The sequence below is a fragment of the Leptodactylus fuscus genome, chromosome 1, assembly GCF_031893055.1.
Source record: "Leptodactylus fuscus isolate aLepFus1 chromosome 1, aLepFus1.hap2, whole genome shotgun sequence".
Taxonomy (NCBI): Eukaryota; Metazoa; Chordata; class Amphibia; order Anura; family Leptodactylidae; genus Leptodactylus; species Leptodactylus fuscus.
Window position 1 is genome coordinate 137,178,660 of NC_134265.1, and position 25,890 is coordinate 137,204,549.

Genomic DNA, 25,890 nt, shown 5'->3' on the forward strand with positions numbered 1-25,890 from the left:
ACAAGGAAGAGTAGGAGCAGAGACTGGAGCCAGTCCATCCCTGAGCACAAGGCACTGTAGCCAAGGTACTGAGGCAAAAGCAACAGCCCAGGCCAAGGCAGAAAGAGACAAAAGGGGGGAGGGAGACACAACCAGGGAGTACAGCAAGGAGCACGCAGCAAATCCAAGCAGCACAAGGCAACAATCACAGTGCAGCAGACTGAGCACTTCCAGAAGGAACAGCTCCTTCTCTCCCATCAGCTCTCTTAATATTATGACCGCAAAACTCTGAACATCTCCCTTGTCGATTTCTTCATTATCAGGTATTTATTCTCCTATTTACCTACAGTATATACAATGTCTAAGGATCCTTCTACACTGCTGCTGAGGCTACATACATTGTGCATTGCTGGATGCTAGAATCCAGGTCAGCAGCAGCATCCACTTCACCTGAACAATTCACTGTTGTGAGTCTGCACATCTTGGCTACAGTAGAATATAATAACATAATATAATATGAGCGTGACATGCATGATAGCCTAGATGTGCACATCACATTAACCTTCTTAATGTCCAGCCTATATGGTCTTCTTTTTACTGAATATAATGTTCTCCTGATGCCTATAGACTTCCACAAAGGGTGGGATAATATAGATTTTCTTGTTATATCTGTGCTTTGGAGCTCTGACTATGTATATGCTCGGCAGGGCAGCAACATTAAAAGGCAAATCCATCTCAGTTGTGTGAAGGATATTTTCAGTTAATGTACTGTAATCCTGATTTAGAATCAATAGCTTGCACAAGGGAAGCAATTACACATCCCCGTTCTGTTTCCTCAACTTTAAAGAATAGCAGTATAGCTGCTGCGGGATGTTAAGGGGAGGAAATCTGGCCTTTGATGATGGGACTCTTGTTAAACATAACCATTGATTTTCTTACCCCCAATGATTCAGAAAAGAGATACTGGAACACTACAGCCTTTAAATCAGCTTAGCTTCTTCAATCTCAGCAAAAGGCAGGGAATGTTCGCCGAAAAAACACAGATTAAATGCAGGGGTCAGCAGGGTTTCCTGCCCCAATTTATGTAACATTATAATGCAACGTTACATGTTTTAGTGATCTTTTATTTTATTGACATCACGGGAACAAATTTTAGACATGTCAGACAGTGTAACAATGCTTTATTTATTTATCAACATAATGGTTTGTTGAGGGATGTGTTTATTAAATTAGAACTTTTTTCCCCCAAATTAGCACTTCTTTTTTCTACCAGTCGATTATTCCCTAGCTAGATATATAAAAATGATTTCTACATACAAAGTATCATAATGTTAGATAACAAATGAAAAAAAATCACTGTGATGTGTCTTCAGAGGTGACGTTTTTTTGGCATTTTATTTAGCGTGTTATTTAGGGCTTAGGTATAGTATGGATTTTGGAAACTCACTCCATTATCTTTGCTCAAAGTGTGAAATATTCATAAAGAGCTCATATTCAGCCTGCTACCTCTGTAAAATATTCATATATTTTCTTGCTGCTGATTTCCAGTAGGTATACTGTACCTTACTCTAAATTTACCCTTCCATATCTTGTCGCTTTGGCTGCCTTGTAAAGTTAGATATATACTATAATGCATAGTCGATCAGTTTCCATAGGTATTAGATTACATAACTCAAGGGTAATGAGTGTTTCGATAATGAAATATTACATAATGATAAAAAAGAAAAGCTAGATATATAATCAGATTTATACATCAGATATATACATTATATATATATATATATATATATATATATATATATATATATATATATATATATATACATACACTGTTCTGGCATATCCCTTTTGGATAAAATAAGAAGGCACGGCATATATAAATAACAGATTTGCGCTTAAAAAAGATGAAATATAAGTTTCTGAGCAGACCCCTTATGCATCATTTTTGAGACCTTATAATTCCAATTCTCTTAAATAGTCTTTGCGGTCCTCCACCATTACATTGCCATAGGTGCTGTCACCCTTGTTTCATTATAGTCTTTGAGGTCCTCCAGCATTACATTGCCATAGGTGCTGTCACCCTTGTTTCATTAGTCTTTGAGGTCCTCCACAATTACATTGCCATAGGTGCTGTCACCCTTGTTTCATTATAGTCTTTGAGGTCCTCCAGCATTACATTACCATAGGTTCTGTCACCCTTGTTTCATTATAGTCTTTGAGGTCCACCACCATTACATTGCCATAGGTGCTGTCACCCTTGTTCATTAGGCTCTAAATGGCACATACAGTATGTTTAAATTGTTAAGAAATATAAATCTACTTTTAGGTTTTCTTAAAAAGTGGTTCACAGTTCCTACAAACACTGTATTGGCTAAAATATATGGTTGTCACACAGCATCTGCAGAACCAAGGTACCGTTCACAGTCACCCTAATAGATTTTATACAGGAAGGCAGTCTAGTGCCTTTACTAGAGGCTTCCTTAGTGCTGAATACTCAGCTATAGCTTGCCATCAGACGGTAAGGTTTATCACCTACAATGTGACCGTAGCTGCCAATCCCTGCCCTAAGTGGTGATGTCACAATGGAGCCCTGTCACTGCTGCTAGATGGGATTGGAGACTACATTACAACTTCATTACAACTAGTTTGGAGAGTCAAAATCTCTTCTTGTATTTATACTTAATTGTAGAAGGAAATCAATTTTATTATAACTGACATACTAATACATATCGTAGAGTACTCTGCACAGACTACCTACCTGACTTGTATGACATAAATGGCGAAATAGACCATCAATAACATTGACTAAAGAAAAACTGGGCACAGTAAAACTTGACTGAGTGCAAATATGCAGCAACCCATAAATCCCACTATGTAATTCAATTTCATCTACTCTATACAATAATGTAATTACTGCAGAACATGTCGGCATGCAGAAGCTGCACCACGCAGAAATGAACTCATTTTATATACTAGGTACCAGGTCCTGTATTTTATATGTCATGGATCAGAAAGTTTTGGTTGCTATTACATTGGCCTTAGGCTGGACTTGCCTTATATAAAGAGATTACACTGAGAAGACTGGCTGATGTGGGTGAATATGTTCCCTGTATAGCAATGCTGAATGTGTTATGGCCATATAAATAATAGAAAATAATTTAATCCAATCTAATGTTTGCTATATTTATAAAATATATGCACATTATTAAAATCATAATAATATACATATTAAAAAGTTGATGTCTAAAAGTACAGTGGTGGAACCTTGTCCTATAACTGATAAAATCAGTCACTAAATCCATTACATTAACCTGCTAAAAGTCGTCTAAGACTATTTATCATATTCTATTATGTTCAGCGTTTTAGCAATAAATATGTAAAAATGATCATGAAGGGGCATGAAGGGAAAAGGCATTATATTCAGGTGAGCCTGGCCTATCTTAATACCTAACTTAATGCTTCACCCTAGTGATAGCACTTTTAGGCTAAGGCCCCATGTTGCAGAAACGCAGCTTTTTAGTAGTTGTAGTTTTTGTAGCCAAAGTCAGAACTAGACTGAGCAGAGGTTAGAAGTATAAGAACTTTCTATATATTTCCCGTTCCTTTTGTAGCCATTGATGGCTTTGGCTCAAAAAACGCAACAAAATCTGTAACATAAAAAGCTGCGTTTCCGCATTGTGGGGCCTTAGCCTAATAGCTGTTTTTTTCTGTTAAAAAATGTGACTTTTTTGTACCTAAAATCAAAAGAAGCAACACAAAAACAGTATTTGTATAAATGTTTCAGATAAGAAAAACATAAATGATAGGAAAAGCCACTTTTTTTGCTGGGAGTTGTGACATTTCTCACATATTGCCATGGTTAAAGGGATTGGTAATGTAGAAATGCCAGAGTTTTTTATGAATGTTTCATGACATCAAAATTCGTAAATCAAGGCATATCACTACATGATGTTATGTAGCATATGTCCATCACTAGATAACCTGAGATTATTTTGTTGCTACTGGATATATGGCAGTGTACTTGGTATTCAGTGAAGAGGCAGCAGAGCCCACACGAACACTGCCATCTTTGCAAATAGCTAACTGTGGGGGTTAGATCCCACCAATCAGATATCAAGACTTGTCCTAATAAAAAGGTCATCAATAATGAACTCTTGAAAAACCCATTTAACAATATTAACAATGTAGAAATGGAACTTCCAGTTCTCAAGTTATAACAATAAATTTCTTCTATATTATTTCTATGTTATATTCTTCATCAAGCAAATAACAATAACATTAATCAAACACTATAGGCAATCTATTACTATGTAACCCTAACTGTCTATGTGGCAAGAGAGCTTAACTCTATATCAAAAACAGAATAGTGTTGTATATCAAAAAGATTCAAGTGTCCTCATATGTACTTGACTATCCTCGTGACCCAACAGCACAATGTAGAAGCCACTCATAGATATGCTGTTTCTCCACCACTGGATTACACAATGAAAATCATGATTTATAAAGTAAGGCCCGGTTCACATCTGTGCATGGGTTTCTGTTTGGGGATCGGCTTGGGGACCCCCTGAAAGGAAACCTTATCTGGAAAAAAAGTGGTTACCTTAGGAAACTTGTGTATCTTATAGACTGTAATGGGGTCCATGTGGTTTCTGCTCAGTTTCTGCATGAAAAATGCAGAGAGAAAAGTGCTGCTTGTGATAAGATCAAAGCCGTGTTTATGACTAATTGGCCAATAATCCTGGGTAACTATCGTCGTCCTAATTAATTAGGCTGAGTGCCAGCAGTAAGGAAATGACACCAGACACACAATGTTGGTATTAGTTCCTCTTTCAACCAATGAGGAAATACTGACACACTTTTATTAAAACAACATGGGGTTAAATAGTAGCAGAGAAATGAAGAGCGATAACAACAACGTAAGTTTTCGTATTCATTCCTGATTGGTATAGTACATCTCAATAAAACAGAAAAAGTTTAAGCTGTTCCATATATAGCCAGCTACTCCTGGTCCTGCGCGGTATCCTTGGGGAGCGTTCTTCTGGCTGCAAGCCAAGCATTTGTTTTTCTTGCACCCATCCTGGATGCAGACACCATCTTAACATAAAACATTTCATGCAAAAGCATCTAAATCTAGCATTCAGCTTTTAAGGATAACAATGTTTTTCATACATTAAATGATTATAACCTTCACACTTGCAGTGGGGAACAAAATGAGCTGAACGCAGATGTGAACTTAGTTGATATAGGCCTTAGTTAGAAATGGATTATTTATTCTATATACTCTTTAAATTGCAAATCACTCTCATTCCCTGTGCATTCACAACCTGTTAAAGTGATTCTGCCATATCTTGAGTTATGATATTCTTATGAGGCATATGCATGGTTGGTAGTGTTATACTTACCAGAGCTAGGTAGTTCTATTGTTACATGGCTAAATAACAACTATTGGATTAATAGATACAACAAAAATGGAATACCGAAGAAACAAAGATGCTTTATTGTTTAGTACACAAAATTCAATTTGTAAATCGTCTAATCTAATAATAAAATACCTTGCACCCTTGGTTTGTAAGGTGGGCACCACTGTGAAAGTAGACAAGTTAAAGTTTGCTACCTCTGTAAGGGTTGGGGTCACAGAAAGAACCTAACTTGTCAAACATTACATTTTAAAGTGAAACATTCACTTTTTTTGTAAGGCGTGAATATAAGGACTACCCCATCACAAGTTCTTTAGTTATTCTTGTGCAAACAGTTAATAGTTATATTTTTATGTTATCTTATAACATCACTATTGCGTTCTCATGGTCTGCTGAGGTAGAGGATAACAGGTTATGTTGAAAATGGCTTTGATCTGGTAGGCAAGGAATTATCCATTTTTTATGATTGATGGACTATCTTTAGATTGTTTACTAATACTGATGTCTTATCTTTAGGTTAAGCCATCAGTATTAGATCTGCAGGTCACATAGACTCCAATGAGGCAGTGCTGCGCTGCTTACACTCTGCGCTACCTACACTCACAGCTACAATTTGCCTCGATACCGGTGATCTGACACCCAGGACCCCGCAGATCTAATATTGATGGCTTATCCTAAAGAAACACATATACTCTCTAGAATTTCATTGTTTTATTTTAGTGTTTAATAGTACTGTAGTTCTGTGTTTCTTCAACAAAATATATAGCTCAAATGATGAAACCTTGATGTCTTGTAATTATTTTCCTTTTTGGTTAAGATAAATGAAAATGACAGAAACCTCAGGTCACTTCAGAGTACACTGTATTATAATGTTTAGTGATTTGTCACTGTGGCTTGTTCTCTGAGATGACTCAACAGACCAGCAATCTAAATGGATAGAGCTGAAAGCCACAAAAGGCTACAAAGTCAGTTTCTAACGTCACAATATGATATTTGTCACTAAATAGTTATAAATAGAGATGAGCGAGTAGTTGTAATACTCAATATTCGATATTTGTTTCGAGTAGCCCCTCAATATTTGACTACTCGAATCAAATATCGAATCCTATTATGCTCTATAGGGGAAAAATGCTCGTTTCAAGGGTAGGCAACATTCGATCAAATTGAACTTACCAAGCCCACGAGTGAGGGTCGGGCTGGATCCTCCGAGAAGTCTTCTCCGTGCAGCGTCCCTGCAGCATCTTCCGGCTCTGAATTCACTCTGCCAGGCATCGGGCCTGGGCAGAGCCGACTGCACATGCCCGCACTACAAGAAAATGACTGCTTACAGTCAAAGCGGCCATTTTCTTGTAGCACGGGCATGCGCAGTCGTCTCTGCCCAGGCTCGATGCCTGACAGAGTGAATTCAGAGCTGGAAGATGCCGCGGGGACGCTGCACGGAGAAGACTTCTAAAGGTAGGAGAAGAACCTGCGTTGATTGGCAGAATGTATATCATTCGGCCAATCAACGCTGGTTCTGCATTGAATTTTTACGCTTTTATCTCAACATGCTTAAATTCACCTACTGGAGATTTCCCAACCACATCTTCTGGAAATTTGCTCCAAGTCTAAACTATTCTTTCAGTAAAATAATATTTATTTTGCTGTTGCTTCTGAACCCCCTCAGCTCATCTCAGATTGTGCCTCCTGTTCTTGCGTTTAGTTGTTTCATTAAAATCCCTTCCCTCTTGAACCTTAGTTATACCTTTAACATTAGAGATGAGCGAGTAGTGTTCGATCGAGTAGGTGTTCGATCGAATACTACGGTATTCGAAATACTCGTACTCGATTGAACACTACTAGCTGTTGGAGAGTTTAAGGTTCGATGCAGAACCAGCGTTGATTGGCAGAATGCTATACATTCTGCCAATCAACGCTGGTTCTTCTCTTATCTTTAGAAGTCTTCTCTGCGCAGTGTCCCTGTGGCGTCTTCCGGCTGGAATTCACTCTGCCTAGGCATCCGGCCTAGGCAGAGCCGACTGCGCATGCGCGGGCATGCCCTCGCATGCGCAGTCGGCTCTGCCTAGGCCCCGATGTCTTGGCAGAGTGAATTCCAGCCAGAAGAAGATGCGAGGACGCTGCGCCGGGAGAAGACTTCAAGGAGAATCCAGCCCGACCGTCACTCGTGGACTTGGTAAGTATAATTTTATCGAATTTTGCGTACACCTGAAACGAGCATTTCCCCCCATAGACTATAATGGGGTTCGAAATCCATTTGAACAGTCGAACAGTGTGCGGCTGTTTGAATTGGATTTCGAACATTGGACATTTTAGTGTTCACTCATCTCTATTTAACATATTTAAGTCCCCCTTTCCCTTCTTCACTCAAGGCTCAATGGAATTACAACTCTATTCTGCTTACATAGTACCACACCGTAAGAAACAAAGGTACTCAGGTCCTCCACCATCTACAGAGATGTGAGACCAGATGCTACCAAATATAATAAAAAGAAAAGTTGCTAGTGGAAAACCTTGAACTTATGCAGAAATTGAAGGCATTGCAGGTTACAAACTGCAGTAAACTTATTGAGGCTTAAGGTCACCTTTAAATTCAGTGGAATAATGGAAACCACATACCCAATGCATATGCAAGAGAGTTGTTTCATGGTTAAAAGCAAGCCTTAAGGTCAGGGCTGTAGGTGTTTTACAGTCCCGGCAAAGTGGATGTGATTCTAGCAAACCCCATCCACACATTGCAGAAAAATACATGCAGCAGAAATACTGTGATTTCCAAAACCGTTGTGGTTTTGGAAATTGCAGCATGTCAATTATACCTACAGAAACACCGGAAGTTTCCCTATAGATATAATTGAAGCAGAATATCTGCAGAGGAAACCTGTGCAGATTTTCTGTGAAAAGCGATGTGGGAAAAACTATATTACGTTTTGCTCTTTTTGCTGCAGCCCACTATGTGGGTCCTTAGCCTAACTGAGTAAAAATGTGCATCCCTGCAGATTCCATGAACTTTCCCTTTAATAACCAGGCAGAGTGTTCCTATATTGCTCTGCTAGATCATAGAGGGAACTATTGTACAGCTGCACATTTCTCACTATTCACTCATCAATGAACTGAGGAGGGAAGAGACAGAAAGTTGAACAATAAGTGTTCATCGTCCTGTTACAGACTGGACAGGATAGCCATTGGTCCCTGGGTACAGATAAATATACAAACTGCAACCTAAGGCATAGTAATGGCAAATTCACCCCAAAATACAAAATTCAATGTCCAAAGACAGAATTGCCATAAAAATAATACAAACTTTATTAAAGAAATACAATAAAAAACATGACTTAAACATAAACATGCAACAAGTAAAGCAGGAGGAACCAATACTTCCAAAATGGTATGTAAAAATCACACAGCAATAATTATGTTGGACATTCAAGCAGGACTGAGATTACAAAGAGTAAACATAGTGGCAACATCAAAGCCTATATAGGTATATAAAGTGCATAAAAGCAACAAGAAATGTAGCCAAGACATGTAGCAATGATGAAAGTACAAACAAACCCAGTACATGGAAAGACTGTGAGTATCAAATCATAAGAAAGACATACCATGAACAGATGCGCCCCGACGCGCGTTTCGCCAACCAATGACTTTGTCTGGGTACAGATGTAGCAAGTATTAACTTGACTATTAACTTGTTACATACAATTCAGTTCATTGATACGTAACCCATTACATTTCGAGTCAACAGTTGCTACACCTGTACATGTAGCATTAACCCTTCCCCTTAACTCCATCATACATCTTAGAAGTAACCATCTGACTACTCTGAAACACCATGAATCATTAAATTAACCCTTTCACTGCCCTGCGCCACCAGAAATCCTAACATTAACCCATTTACTGCCAATAGAAATACTGAAAATAACCCCTGCACTGCTCTAATTCACTATGGATACTTATAAACCCTTTTACTGCCCAATACCACCAAGGACACTGGAATTAGCCTACTTCACTGTCCTAAATCACCATCTATACTGACATTTACCTGTTCTTTTATTGGCCAATATGAATCCTTAACCAGTTTACTGCCGAAGACTACCAAAAATACTAGAATTGTCCCTTAGAACACTAGTGGTATAAGGCATAAGAACCTTGTCCACTCTAGACCATCAGGGATATGGAATATATACTTGATCTAGACCTTGCTTAGAGCTGCCTCCATGTCTATTACTGCCTCACTCTCTAGATACAAATGCTTAGATCAGTGGTTCTTAACCGGGGTTCATTCGAACCCTAGGCCCTATGCAAAAGTTCATTTTGTGTTCCAGTAAAAAAAAAAAAACATGTGATTTATCACTAAAGAAGGGTTCGGTGAATGTGCATATGAAACTGGTGGGTTTGGTACCTCAAACAAGGTTAAGAACCACTGGCTTAGACAGAATATAACCAGTTGCCTGCCACTGTTCCTGTCCTACTAGTGCCACTGTGCCTTGACTGGGAGACAAGTGTTCTCATTCCCAGCATAGACATGCTAGTGAAACAGAAAAGGGGCAAGTTGTGGTTGTCAGTACAGCCTACAATATTCTACAATACACTGCTGTCTGTACAGAAGACTAACCAGCGTTGTCTTTGAAGCATTTTCTTCTTAAAACATTATGTAACGACAAAAAAAAAAAAAAATGTCCGTTTAAGAACCTACATTGTGTTTCATTTCAACTGTACTAAGGTGCTGACTGTATTCTTTCTACAGATACTGCAGTGTTAAATAGCATGGCTTTTCACTCCAAAACTTGGCATACTCTTGGTAAATCAATAATGAAATCAAACAGAGAAAAAGTAAAAGTGAGCAATATCTTTAAATGTCCAGTGTCCCTTTTTAGTTTTAGTTCAGTTAAAGAACTGCATAAAATGATAAAATTATAATTTATGGAATATCGGCCCACATACTCTTTTATTTCATGCATTATTCCTATAAACATTGGACAATGGTATCGAAGATTGCAACAATCTATGCAAAATTTGCAATATTTGTCTTCTGATGGTGTGATTGTAGAGAACCTGGTCTAAAAAGTATTGACATAAATCATCTTGTAGGTGCTGTCATCCCGATCATTTCAGTGTTTTCCTTATCCAAATCTGTTCAGCTATTCCAAAAAGATATAAGGCTAAGCTGGAGACTCTGTCGCAGAAACCATCAGAAATTTTCAGAACGAAAAGTCCTGCATGGAGGACTTTTGTCTCTGCTGGTTTCAGTATAAAAACAGACTGGTGTCTGTCAGCAGACAACCGGTAGACCCTATTATAGTCTATGGGGTGCACTGGTGTCCACAGGTAACTGCTATTTTAGTTGTCCGGCTCTTCATCTTTTGGGTTGATCCAAATGATGGAGACCTGTGCGCAGATGTAAACTGAGCCCTTTCAGTGTTGATGCAAATTAGGGTATACTAGTCAAATGGGCAGTAGCACTGCATGGTATAGAGTACACAGAGACTCCGCCCCCAGAGATTTCAGTGTTACCGCCCACTTGGCTAGTATGCCCTATCCAGTTGAGATACTGTATGTCATTAGGATTTTGAGAACTGTATCAGGTCCTTTGTAAGTTCCAAAGTGTATTTCAGCTAAGAAATTTAGGCAAAGTAAATTATATATATTTGTTCCAAGGCAATACAGAGCATGTTATGCGTAAACCATTCTGGTGTGTATACCTTTACAGCAGGGGTGCCCAATACGTCGATCGCGATCTACTGGTAGATCGCAAAGGACGCATGGGTCGATCGCGTGATGCAGGGATCTCAGGTGTCTGTTTGTTCACAGTGCAGGCTGAGAGTCATCTCCTGACACTGGCAGGCGGGGCTGCCGAAGCCCCAGCCTGCCAGTGTGTCCAGAGATAACTCTCAGCCTGCGCTGTGAAGAAGCAGACAGCGGGGATCCCTGGGCAGCCACAGAACACCGCTGTCTCCTGCGCTCACGATCCACTCAGCCCTGCCCACAGACACACCCGCCACGCCAATAATCATGTTTTATTCCTAGCAATGAGAAGATGACCTGGATGGACATATCATTTTCCTATGTAATAATACAACAATGCACCCAGTCATAATATAAAAATCCTTCTGTGTCATCTGTCTGCTTTAATTTCCTATGCATAAAATACTCCAGCTAAATGCATTATCTAGGCTGTGGCCCCGTGTGGCATAAATGCCGCGGTGTGTAGTGGGTTTATAGTCTGTACACAGAAATATAAAAAAGTTACAAAATATGGTGACGTTAAGAAAAAATTTTGGGGATTTTTGTTAAGGGGCTAAAATGTAAATAAAGGTAAATAAATAGTATGCCCCCAAATCGTACCAAAATATAGAATACAAGTGACATGCAGAGTAAACGCCGTAAAAACGAAGTCTGTAAGAAAGTCAAACAAATTCACTTTTTCACCAATTTCACCCCATTGTGAATTTTTTTTAGCTTCCCAGTACATTGTACAGAATAATAAATGAAGTCTTACATTAAAATCGTACCTTTACCTTAGGCACACTTGCACCTGTTTATTTGTGAATTATTAAAATAGCTTTCCTTTATTAATCAGAATTACAATGTTTATGAGACGGAGCAATCTGTCAATGCTTTATAAAAGTTATCTTAAACATAAAATTCAAATATCTTCATATTTCACATAAAATTTTATTGACTTATGAATATCTCATAAATGTCAGCTCTGATGTTTTTCCACCAGAAGGAGTGAATAAGCATGCTAGTTCTTGGGAACGGTATAGGTCCTATCTATCAGACTCCAATCAGTTTATTTTTAGGATATGAACTAGTTAGTATGCCATAGACTATTTGGTTTAATATACAGTACCAGTCAAAACTTCGGACATATATTTTCATTTATTTATTTTTTTTATTCTCTAGATTGCAGATTCCTATTAAAGAAATTAAAATTATGAATGAGCACATATAGAATTAATTAGTAAACAAAAAGTGGTAAACCGTATAGAAAATGTATTATATTTTAGATTCTTCAATGTATCCACCTTTGCTTTGATGACGACAGGTTTTCACACTCTTTGCATTCTCTCAATCGGCTTGATGAAGTAGTCACCTGGAATGGTAAATGGAATTTTCCAACAGCACTGAAGGTGTTCTTTTTCCTTTTCATCACTTTGTGGTCCAACTTATTCCAAACCTTCTCTACTGGATTTCAGTCAGGTGACTGTAGAGGCCATGTCATCTGACACAGTACTTCATCACTTTTTTCTTAGTTATACTTACTTGTATAGCATAGAGGTATGTTTGGAAACACTACCCCATGGAAAAACAAAGTGCAAACCCAATGAGATGGTAGCCATAGTAGTTGGTTAAGTGTGCCTTGAAGTCACCAACAAGCACTCTCACACAATCACAAATCCATTCATATGCTTCCTGGTGGGAGCCACACCTGTAGAAACCCACATACTTTTTCTGCTTCTCACAAGGATAAAGAACTAAAGATCTTATGTTTTAAAGTACAGATTTATACTGTTCTAACGGCTATTCTTTAGGATTATTGGCCCAAGCAATTCTCTTTACTTAGTTGAGTGGTTCTTGCCATAACGTAGCCTCAAACAGATTATAGTTTCAAATAGATTAAACCGACCGTGAGCTTGCTGTCGACCGTTAATGAGCGTCACAGGCAACGCACGGGTGACACACAGATGTGTTGTCGCCCTTTCATTCAATGACTTTTAACAGTCATGTGTACAGAGCCCATAGAAATGAATGGATATGGTGCTATCTGGGAAAAACACAGGTAGCACACTGACCATTCATATGGTGGTGTGCAAGGGGACTTACTCTTGGCAACTCCTGTTAAATGAAAACCATTCCAGGTGACTACCTCATAGAGCTATCTGAGAGAATGCTAAGAGTGTCTAAAGCTGTCAACAGAGCTAAAGAAAGATACTATGAATAATCTAATATATAACAAATTCTGGGGGGTTTTTTACACCTTTTTGTTTACTACTCCATTCCATATTTTCATGTCTCCATTATCAATCTACAATGTAGAAAATGTAAAAAAAAAAAAAAAAAAATGTAATAAAAAGGTACATAAAACACTTGACTGTACTGTGTGTACATTCAATTTATTATAAGGGTCTGTACAATAACGGCACAATCCTCTATAATGACATTGTCTACTATATAAAACAAATGTTACCAGCATTCCAGTGACAAAGCACTTTGATCTTTGCGCTTGATAAATGAAAACTCTGCAAAGAGCAACTTTTGATAATGAACAATTGAAAAATGCATTTTTTTTTTTACTATTCTAACTGAATGTAGCCCTCACAATCTAGTATTTGTGCAGCATACAATGGGGGAAATGTATCAATACTATCTAAAATTTAGTGCAAACGTAAACCAGACAGTCCTCAACTGTGATATATTTAGCAAAATGTCTGATGTTTTTGATAAATCTGTCATATTTTAGACTGTGGAATGTAATGTTCACATATTAGTTGGCTCAGTTTATGCCATAAAAATGTAACAAAATTTTGGTGCATTTATGTGCAATGGCATCACAACATAGACCACACCCCTTTGTAAAGCCACACCCCCATTCAACCTCCCTTTTGTCATAGAAGTATCTAAAAGGCTTCATAATTGTGACGCACATCATGTTAGACAGTTTTTTTGCCATAAATTACACCTTGCAATGGCATTCCTTTACCTACTGTGCGACAGACAAGTATGGGTTGTGTGTCAAATATGTAACATTCTGTTCAGATTCATCTCTTTCATATGCATAATTGCAATTTGTAAATTTTGCTGAAAATTTTAGAATAAATTACTGTACAGTTTACACTTCTATGCAATTTAACATTAAGGAACATCTAGCAATTAGAGATGAGCGAGTAGTATTTGATACGAGTAGGTATTCGAAATATTCGTACTCGATCGAATACTACTAGCTATTCGCAGTAAATATTCGATTCAGAACCAGCGTTGGCTGGTTCTGCAGCAGGCTCGTCCTTGCTAGTTGGGAGAGCTGGCAGCTTGCTGTTATGAGGGAGTGGACTTTTTCTCATAGGAATGCATTGACCAGCATTGATTGGCCAGTGTACAGCATTCGGCCAATCAATGCTGGTTCTGCCGGAGGCTCATCTGTGAGGAGGCGGAGTCTAAGATCGGACCACAGCAGTCTCCATTGTGGTCCGATCTTAGACTCCGCCTCCTCACAGACGAGCCTCTGGCAGAACCAGCATTGATTGGCCGAATGCTGTACACTGGTCATTCAACACTGGTCAATGCATTCCTATGACAAAAAAGTCAGCTCCCTTGTACGAGCAAGCTGCCATCTCTCCTGACTAGCAAGGACGAGCCTGCTGCAGAACTAGCCTTGATTTGCTGCAGGCTCATCTTTGCTAGTTGGGAGAGTTGGCAGCTTGCGGTTACGAGAGAGCATAGACTATAATGGGGTCCGTGCGCTTTAACTGCACAGCGCTCCTCCTAAACACTCTCCTCCTGCTACTCGTGGACTTGGTTACTCTCCTTTAGTCGAATAGTGGTTTCCCCTGAAACAAGCATTTTTTCCCATAAACCATAATGGGATTCGATATTCTATCGAGTAGTCTAATATTGAGGCTCTACTCGAAACGAATATCGAATCTCGAATATTTCACTGTTCGCTCATTTCTAATAGTAATGTTACTAATATCTTCTTAGTTATCTTAAAGGAATCCGCCCAAGTACTAATGTTATGTTATGGATAGGGGTTAATATGTTGGTTCCCTTATTGATTGTGAGATCAGGCGTCCACCAAATGGAGCAGCAGGTTGCGCATGCACTCTTGTCACTCAACAATATATTTTTGTGTCACCTGCTATGTCAAACAATAGATGGTACATACAGTATTAAGTTAAGAGCTGCAATTAAAAATAATGGTGCCATTCAGCTGTAAGAAATAATATATATACCATTATTTCAAGGTATACAACCGGGTGTTCTAATTGTACAGTAATTTGTACAAATCTATCATATCAAATCATAGTAAAATTCTGACACAATTATAAAATTAGGATCCTTAACTTTTAACCTAGGTCAAAATAACTTATTATATAAAGAAAAACCAAAGAAGGACATGAAAGTTTAGTCAAAGGGATTGTCCGGGACTAAGATCTTTATTGCCTATATTTAGAGTAAGCCATCAATATCAGATCACTGGTAGTCCAACACCTAGCACACTCACCATTCAGTTGCTGTATCTGCACCGTGTATAGAGTCGGGAGCACACAGCTACATACATACACTTTCTGGTGCACGTTCAGCTCGATCTGATATTAACTTTCCCCTCATCCGCATTAAAACAGTAATTTACACTAAATGGGGCTCCACAGCTGAAATACAGAGGCATATTTGGAAAATGCACAAGGTACTAGGTTTATAACCAAGTTACTGCTGACAGACTCCCTTTAAGGAGAAGCCATTAATATCTAAGTCTTGGACAACCCCTTTAATATCACACATTTATTTAAAGTCATATTTCCATTTCCCAATGATTTTATTTTTAACTATTTGTAGCATTTGCTGGTGGTCAAGTTTGATTGTAATTCTACACAGTGATGAAAGCAGACCTATTGCTACTCAGAAAATATTAGGTTGACCTTTACTTTTCTTAGATGAATGGCATGTGCCATACTGTTATCCTTTATGTCAGTCATGTCATTGCAAGCACAACAAGTAAAATCAAGGTGTTTATAGACAGAGCATTGTTGCACCCTCTGGTGTCTTACGTTTTGAGCTCTCATGTGTTATAAAGTGATAAAAGGATTGCACAGTATCTGCATGTAAATTCAGGTTAACAACAGTTGCAATTGACAGCTTCCTTAATGTGGTCAGGTATGCAGGATAGCCCCTGCCATGACATAATGAATCTGATTTGCACACAAGACAAAATAGCAGCTGGTGTCTCTAACACAATTAGACTTTGTCTACTTAAAAGCAAAAAAAAACAGATTAGCCTATGTCCTGGATTTGTGGGGGGAAGGAAATTATAAGCTTCTGCTCCAACATATCCACAGGCAGCAATGGGAAAGAGCCATTAGGTGACGGTGCTCCATGTAAGGACTAATATCAAGCTGCATGGCTGTACTAGATAAAATATATCAATGATTGTATGTGTTTGCTCTCTTATATCATGACTGACAGGAAAATAGATGGAGAAGAGTCTAAGCAATGCTGTCACTCTGAATGCACATTATATATGTTGATGTACTGTAAACAGACAATGCACTACTATATAACACTACCAATAAGTATTTGGACACCCATGTAAATGAAGATATCTGCGGTTGTGATATACGTCACACCTTCCACTGTTAAATAGGAAACAGCATTGGAATTGATCGCATGCAAGATGCCACGAAGTGCAGAGTTCCGATTACGAGAAAGGTGTAATTGTGGGGTACCACAGAAATGGTCGACCCTTAAGGGACATAGCAAGCAAAATAAATTACCCAAAATCAACAGTGGCCTATGTGATTACAAAGTGGAAGGTGACCGGTGACTGTCGGAATGTGTCCTGAGTCGGCAAACCCCCGAAACTGGGAGATAGAGGCCGACGGGTGCTGGCCAGAGAAACCACACCCAACTGATGGCTCAAATACACCAGGAGTTTCAACAGGTATCCGGGAGTATTGTGACGATCAATACCATCCATAAGGAAGCATCTGCTGGGTTCTACCAACTATTGAATGTCCAAATACTTATTGGTAGACAGGTTATATTGAAAGTCAGCTTAAGAAACTTGTCCATTCTGCTTTGGATAAATTAGCTGTAAACAAAATTCAAAATGGAGTGTAATTGAAAAAAAAACAAAAACAAAAAACGCAATTTTGTCATTTTCTTTCAGATTTACTTATCTGAAAAAATTAGTTGATATGAATTTTTTAATTTTTAAAAACTTTACATTTTTTTGTTCCACTTTTATTTTTAGACACCTCCTTAAGGGATGTGAACCCTAAGAACACTGATCGCACATGTAATATACTCCAGGACTACTGTGTTGCAAAATATTATAAAATTACAGCTCTTCTAATAGACATACTCTATTGACAGGCCTGGGAGCCTTCTATAGGCTTCTGACTTTCACAACAACAGATTTCTCCCATTAATAATGTTCCGGATATCTGATCTGATCCAATATGGAGCCATGCACAACCAAGCTTTAGATGCTATTGTAACAACTGAACTTGGCGCATTAGGGGTTAACAGACCCTAAGAACAAAACACTAAAACCTTTTGTCATGGGACCATTAGGAAAACTATTTCTACATGCTACTGTATACTGTATATATTTCCTAAGCTCTAATGCACATTACATTTGTAGATTCACTTGGGTTACTGAAGGCAAATTATGTCAAAAAGAACAGAGCTGTAGCCCTGAAAGGAAATCCCCCAAAGATTGCTGGGCTCTGGTTACAATGCTTCAATAGGACTGCTACAAGGAGATAATACATTTTGTAAGTTCTGAATATTGTCTCCCTATTGCAAGAGATGAAAATAGAAATGTAAGGTAACCAAAAGTCTGTCATGGAAGAACAAGAAATATAAAAATAGGTAGCAGTCCTAATAATGTAATGCATCTGAGGACAAAGAAGCATGCCATATATAGTAACACCTTGATATGCTTGGTGCTATTATCTGAAATGCTATCAAAGGGGAACCATAATCTTGGGAATCCATAGCAAAATCAGAAAAATGGCTCTCCGTGGTCACAAAGCAGTGCTTGTACTTAGGACATAACAGAGATGAATGCATTCACAGGAGGTGCCACTGTGACTGGGCATTGAGGGGATGGGGGTCTGGTGCCAGTCGGAGATGGCCAGGGCCCTGCAGCATCATGACAGTGGTAGGGAAAGTCTGAATCTCCAATGGCTGTCTATTATGTAAAGTTAATACACTTCTGGCAGGAGAGATGCTTCCACAGGTTTATCCGCTTCATGCACAGAAGACACTAGATGGGGTATCAGCCTTTCCCTGACTGTTATCGGGAAGCTGAAATGAGGACCTCTCAAGAATAACCCCTCTAAAGGGTTATTCCAGTTACCTGTTGATGATCTGTGCTCAGGATAGGTCATAAGTAAGAGTTTAATGGGGGGTCCAGCATTCAGTCCTTCTCTTCATCAGTTGCTAAAAGGGACCACATTGATTGGACCCCCACCCCCCCTAAATCTGTTATTGGTAACCTGACTTAAGGGCCTTGTGCCAAATGTGTGGCACAATATAATCCCTCCATGCCAGAAAACTGGCATAGGGGATATATAAATCTCCCCCACAGTGCCTGATTTATGGAAATCTGGGAGTGAACAGTCTCAAAAACCAGATCAGCACCCAGAGCCATCTTCCCATAGTGTTTTAGAAGAACCACTTTAAAAGCATCATTGCCCTTTAATAATAGTGTTGGATGAAGTATTCAGTTCACACTATTAACAGTCCTCATTTTCTCAATAAAATCTCATGTTTTGTATAGAGATAAAGGATTTTTATCAGAAAATAATGGGCCACGGTTGTTGTGAATTTGTTTAACCATGCTTATTATTTCGTGCTTTACTCGCCAAATGCTACAAAAGCAGCATTAGAAGTGATCAGGGCTATGACATTTGTTGATAGTATACAGACTGCATTGTGTTCTGATCGCTAATGTCCTCTTAAACCTGCTATACCTTCTGTGAGCCACATGTCAATAAAGAAGCTTTGTTTATTTCCTTTTAGCTACATATTCAATAATGCCATATACCCACACACAATGCGTGACCCGCAGTTGTGGTCAATTACAGTCTCGCTGCTTAGTTACCGTGCAAATGAGCTCTTGGCTATAACATGTTGAACATATGTTGCACTTGATTTGTGACGACAGTATATTTACAGCTTCCTTCCTCACACAAAGGCATGTATATAGCTATAAAAAGCTACCAGCGACTGCGATAACAGGGAGGTAGTGACTTGGCATCAAGGTATAGGCATCTGTTGTAAACTAAGCCTTAGTAATAATTTAATTTGATTAAAAAAGGAAGAATTCTCAGAGCCTAGATGCCTAGTTCTCCCAGTATCCATCTGTCCATCTGTCTCTTAGCTTACCAGTGTTGACCATTTGTCAAATGACCCTAGAGCAAAGTAATACTAAGACATCCCTGGTGCCAATGATGCACAATAATAATACCTGGTCAACAGCTAGAGAGCCAGAGCCTACTATAAGTCAGGGGTGTAACCCGGGTTTCCCACAGTGGAGAAAGCCACAGGGTCTATAGAAATGACAAAACAGCTCCTCCACAGTTTCATTGAATTGCTATCTCTCCTTCCAAATCTCTGCTGCCTGATACATGAGAGCAGTGGCTCTTATGGGAGATCAGCCCTTCTACTCTACTGCTTCAGGAGTAGCTAAGTGGCGGCTGCGGTAGAGAAGGGGGTTTAGAAGTGGAACTGCACTGCGACTCTTCTCATCATGCAGGAACCAGCCAGCCATTGTCAGCAAGGGAGCAATGGAACTGCCCCCCTGTCCTTGTAACTAATAACACTGAACCAGAGGCATAGCTTCCTTCTATGGTAGTAAGTAGCCCATAAGCCACAAGTCAATTCAAGTCTGTGGCGTACGAGCTGCCCTGCATCCTGGCACAGATGTCTTTACGATGACTTCACTGTCCTGAGCTGTCTGCACCAGTACGCAGAAGTCCTGCTGCTTTCCAGTAAGCTACTGCAGTGCCAGCAGCAGGGGGATTGGGGGTAGGTGAGTATCAACTTTTTTTTTTTTCACTCGCTTTGGGCATTTTAATTGGGGAGGGGGGTAATACGGATATGAGGTCATATGGGGGTTAGCAAGATAAGTGGCCAAAACTAATATGAGGGGTTATAGGGGGCTTTAATAAAAGAGGATATAAATTCAAGAGAATAATAAAGTTTACTGGTAAGGATTGCTTTGGTCAAATTGGAGAAGGCGGGGAAGGTGAAACATAGAAAAAAATACTCACTTGTCCCTGGGCTACCAATGTCTGCAGCCCTCTGCTGTTGTCTGTCTTCGGGCACACGCACGCAGCTTCCCTGCACGTGAATGGCCTCAGGAGTCCCTGGAAAGGACTCGGTGATGTCACTTATATACATCACTGGGTCCTTTCCTGCCAAGGCTGAGGCCACTAATGGCCTCAACAGTCACATACTGTATGGCATGTGCCTGGACAGACAGTGACGGCAGACACCAGAGCACTGGGGATAGGTAAGGATGGGTTCACACTAGCAGGATGCTCATATAATTTATTGGAACAAAAGAGCAGGTTTAATGTGCCTTGTTCGCCAGTCTTCTCATGTACAAAGCAGAAAAAGTTGAATTTTTTTATGGGAAATTGGGGGTTTGCCCAAAACATTAGCAAGTTTTTGTTTTTAGCACTGTCCTTGCAGTGTGTGTGACGAAGGTACATTGTCCCCATCAGTTTTATTATCATTTGCATCAAACATCTAGTGTAAATCTAGACCAGTGATGAGCAGAGGCTGTGCCTAATTTATGAGGTGGCATGCACCTTGTCAAATATAAGGAGCGCCCTCCACTGTCTTAGGGGTTATAAAGGCTGCCATTAATAATGCCAGTCTTCATAGATCTCCCCAATGTGTTTTTCAAATACGACAAATTTTATATCATATATATTTCTAAAAAGAATTAATGGAAAACATTTATTTAGGTGACAGATGCTTTTTTAATCCAGATGGCTACATTTTCTTACTGTATAATTAGGAAGTTTGTAACATATGGCGCAGTTAAAGCTTTGAGGATTGTATTGTATCTTACCGTGCATGCTGTAGATTTGTGCACCCCACAGTATAATGCTATCTAATGTGTGTAATGCTTGTAAGCAATATAACCCTTGTAAACTAAATTCCTTTGTTATTGCACTTTGAAATATATTAATACATTTACAACTGAGTGTTACGCATTGGGTGTATCTCTAAAAAGTAGACTTTTTTGTTGTCCTCTATTCTGGTTAATAGATGAGGGTCTGGAACAACTGACTCCCCTCTTCACCTCCATTTACATGTTACTAGCGTTGCCTTGTGTATTGGAGGACAAGTACAACAGAGTGGCGGACCGCTAAAATAATAGTTACACATGGAGTCCAATAGACCACACTGACTGTAATTGGGTCCATTAGGTGTCCATCATTTTAAAACTAAAACTGGACTTTTTCCTGCACCAATTTTCCATCTGACACTGTGACAGATGAATGTAGCCATACATATTTAAGTCATTAGAGTTCTCTTTATCAGTCCAGCTGCTCAGTCACTAGAAATAAATGTAATATATGCCCTAGTGGTGTTTTCTCAGTAAACTCCATATTGCTCAATAAAGTGCATTTCTACCTAAAATATAAAGAACAGTGTATTACTGCTGTATACTGGATATAGGCTGTGTACATAATTGTTACATATGTTGCATTATATTGCATTAACATTTATACTTTCCTTTCATACTGGCCACATAGTCATACTGGATGTTTGATTCCCCTCTTGAACCCTTTTATCATTGACTACAATTTTGCCTGTAACGCAGATCACTTTATTTCATCCAACAAACTTTAAGTATCTTTTCACTCATAGCAGTTTCTTTTATGTTTGACTACTGAGAATGGCAATAATTCCTGTGTAGCAGTGCAAGACTTTACTGGAAGCCACAACATTTATTGTATGCTAAAACTAAAACTAGGTATGTGACCATTATGTCATATTTATAGTAACGCTCATATAGTATAGTGGCGGGTGTTATATGGATTAGTCCAGGTACACAGTCAACAAACTGCTGTTATTGGGGATACAGATGATAACGTTACTGTCATTTCTTAAGGAATTGTCGCAACTGTCAAATATGGTCAGATAGGTTGAAAAAAACTATTCTACAGCACTTTTACGTTTAACTCTGCATTGTGATTTTCCTCTTTTATTCCTCCTAGAAAGGTATAAATAGATTGATATCTTCAGTGTTACAATATCCCTTGACAAAGAGGTGTGTCCCCTCACAGACTGACATTGTCAACACTTACTGGATAGGGTGAGAGATAGGTAGGACCTGGCATATAGCACTAAATAATAGAATTTGAGAAAATACTGCCTACAGATTTTACAAGGAGCTTGAGGCCGGTCAGTTTTAAAACCCATTCATTTAAAGCAAATGCAGCCATATGCAGCCTCTCCGCAAGGAAGCCGTTGCTTTTTTTGGCCGCACACAAAGTTCTGCATGTCCGGAGAGGCTGCACATGGACAATGGCGGTTTGCTTTTAAAACCCATTCAAATGAATCTGTGAAGGTGACCATATGCGCTGGTGACAGCTTTCAATCCTATCCAGTGCACGGTATAGCATTTCCTGTGCAGTCCCATCAGTAGTACTTCATGCGAAAGGAACTGGTGACCAGCTAAACTAGTCCCTCTGTTACAGCTAATACAGGGACAGAGAAGGGCTTGTTTAAAGGGGTTTTCCCACCAAAGAACTGTCTGTATCCCCTATCCATAGCATAAAGGATAACATTGATCAGCTGCACTTACTTCAGCTATCTTTGGTACTCCTATTAGTATTACTAGAGCGGTGCATGTTCTGTCTGACCACTATTCCATTCAGAATGGGGTACAAAAGGATCTGAGCCGTCTGACCACTATCCTGTGTTGATGCGGGACTTGAGACCAGCTTAAGATCATGCGGTGGACAATGAAAAGGAATTCCAGAAATCTGCGACAAATTACCTGTGTGAACTTACTCTAAGGCACCCACCTTTGCTAATCGATCCCCTTTATAAAGTCATATATCTTCATATTTAAAGCACATTTAGGCTGGGACTCCATGTGGCAGAAATGTATTTCACAGTTCCTGCAAAGTGAATGGAAATCTGTTGTAGTTTTGGAAATTGAAGCATGTCAATTATACCTATGGAAACGCTGGCAGTTTCTCTATAGGTATAATGGAGGCAGAAAGTCCGAAGAAGAAACCTCTGTGGGCTTTCTCCGAAAAGCACTGTGGGAAAAACAGCAATGCGTTTCCGCCGTGGTTTTTTTCATAACGCTTTTTCACTATTGCCTGCTACGTGGGCCTAAAACATATTTTTCAGCTAGATAAACTACTAATACTTTACCTAACTCTTTCTTTTTTATAGAGTAAATATTTTTTGTAGTGAACTCAGACTTACGGTAGTGTATATTTGATGTTTGGAGATGATGATCTCATGGTAATGTGCATTAGCTTCGCGTTATTGCCTTTATTCTGTTCTGCTCTTTTCTTTTACAATATATTTAGCGTCATTGTTATTTTTATCTAAAAATAGAGATAATGGTTTTAATGATTCTGTTGATTCTAATACCTTAAAGCAAATATTCTTTACTTATCTTCCTTAGGTATTTACTCAAGAAAAGCATCTGATCTACTTGTGAAAATGCCTGAGCAAAGTAATGATTACAGAGTAGTCGTATTTGGAGCCGGAGGTGTCGGTAAAAGCTCCCTGGTTCTACGCTTTGTAAAAGGTACATTTCGAGAAAGCTACATACCTACTATTGAGGACACCTACAGGCAAGTGATCAGCTGTGACAAAAGTATATGTACTTTGCAAATTACCGACACCACTGGAAGTCACCAATTTCCAGCTATGCAGCGCCTGTCTATATCCAAGGGACATGCCTTCATTTTGGTTTACTCCGTCACCAGCAGGCAATCCCTGGAAGAACTGAAGCCGATCTATGAACAGATTTGCCAGATTAAAGGGGATGTAGAGAGCATTCCTATTATGTTAGTTGGAAATAAAAGTGATGAAAACCAAAACAGAGAAGTGGACAGCTCAGATGGAGAAGCAATAGCAAAAAAATGGAAATGTGCCTTCATGGAAACTTCTGCCAAGATGAACCACAATGTGAAGGAGCTATTTCAAGAGCTTCTAAACCTTGAGAAACGCAGGACTGTGAGTCTTCAGATAGATGGCAAGAAGAGCAAGCAGCAGAAAAGGAAAGAAAAACTGAAAGGCAAATGTGTTGTCATGTAAAAGTTCATTTAGTGCTCCTCTAACCTTGCAGCGCTGGAGATGATAGGGAATCTGCATGCACAACACTTGGCAATGCACTATTTTATCACCTGGAAATAAATGGCACATAACTTACCAGTTTTACCTCAAGAAACCTTTGAGGTAGAAATGATTAGACTTGAAAATAATTTAGCGTCAATTTCATCTCGTTCACTATTATTTAATAGGACTAAATTGCCATTTCCAGCATGCAACTTGCTAGAAATGCTTATGTGAAAAATTTAGAATTTTTATTTATTTATTTATATATAGAGACTGAAAATATGAAATTGCATGTGATAACCATGCATATACAAATAATGATAAGATTAACATAAGATTAGACGTTCCTGTGTCCTATAGCGCAGGTCATCTTGTAATATTTGAGGTTTATTACCTGAGGAAATATTAAGCGCAAATGTATGTACCTATGTACCTTTCATGCATGACAGGACATGTCCATACTACAGCTGTATTCAGAGCATATTTTATAAAATATATAACACCTAGCCAGATATGTTTTAATTGTGTATTTTTTTTTCTTAATGTTGATTGCCTTAACACAATTCTTCTCTTTCCAATTACTTTTTTAGAGGGATTGGACTGATATACAGCCAGCATTTACATCAATGCATTTCACAATGATCTGTGCTAAGTGTATATTCACCTATGGAGATCATGATACTGATTATGAGTCTTAATACTTATCTGGACACTATTGCTTTAGTTATTTTGATATGATCTTGAGTTGAGTTATTCTCATATTGAGCTGCATGTGAAGTTCTGCTGGTTGTAATTGGAAAACTGTAGGTATCAGTATTTTGTTGAATGCCACTTTCTTAATTACATAGTTACATAGTAGATGAGGTTGGATGAAGACATTAGTCCATCAAGTCCAACCTATAACCCTACAATCCCCTACAGTGTTGATCCAGATGAAGGCAAAAAAAACCCTGAGGATTATGCCAATTGACCCATTTCACAGGAAAAAATTCCTTCCCAACTCCAATCTGGCAGTCAGTATAAAACCCTGGATCAACGTGTCCTTAAAATCTAGCGTTCAATAGCTAATCTGAGACTGTATTTTTGTGCTAAATAATGTCTTATTCAAGGACAGTCCATGTCGCTGCTATGCGTCCCCTGGAGAATGAGGGCCAAGTTCATGTTGGTCTGATTCTCATTTTAATAGACTGTGAGAATCTTCACAGGAATGCTTAACTAAGACTTAGAAAACTTTGGTAAGGAAAATTTTATTAGTCTTGTGACATTAGCCCAGTAGAACATATATATTCAACAAAACATTGCTATAAATCTATAAGGCCCGTTTCACATCTGCGTTCTGCAAATGCGTTTGAAATCAGTATTTGAAATCCTTAAAAACTGATTTTGAAAGGTGCGGATTATATCCCCTTGATTTCAATGGATTTTAAAAGTAACCCGTATGTATCAG

General features: G+C 38.8%; 1 protein-coding gene across 1 annotated transcript; it reads left to right on the forward strand.

Moving 5' to 3' along the window:
* DIRAS2 (DIRAS family GTPase 2) lies at window positions 1-25,620 on the forward strand. The gene is made up of 2 exons (XM_075276713.1): window positions 1-302; window positions 23,785-25,620. Exon 2 carries the CDS (start codon window positions 23,823-23,825, stop codon window positions 24,420-24,422), a length of 600 nt encoding a protein of 199 aa, XP_075132814.1. The 5' UTR covers window positions 1-302; window positions 23,785-23,822; the 3' UTR covers window positions 24,423-25,620.
* Window positions 25,621-25,890: the final 270 nt, after the last annotated feature.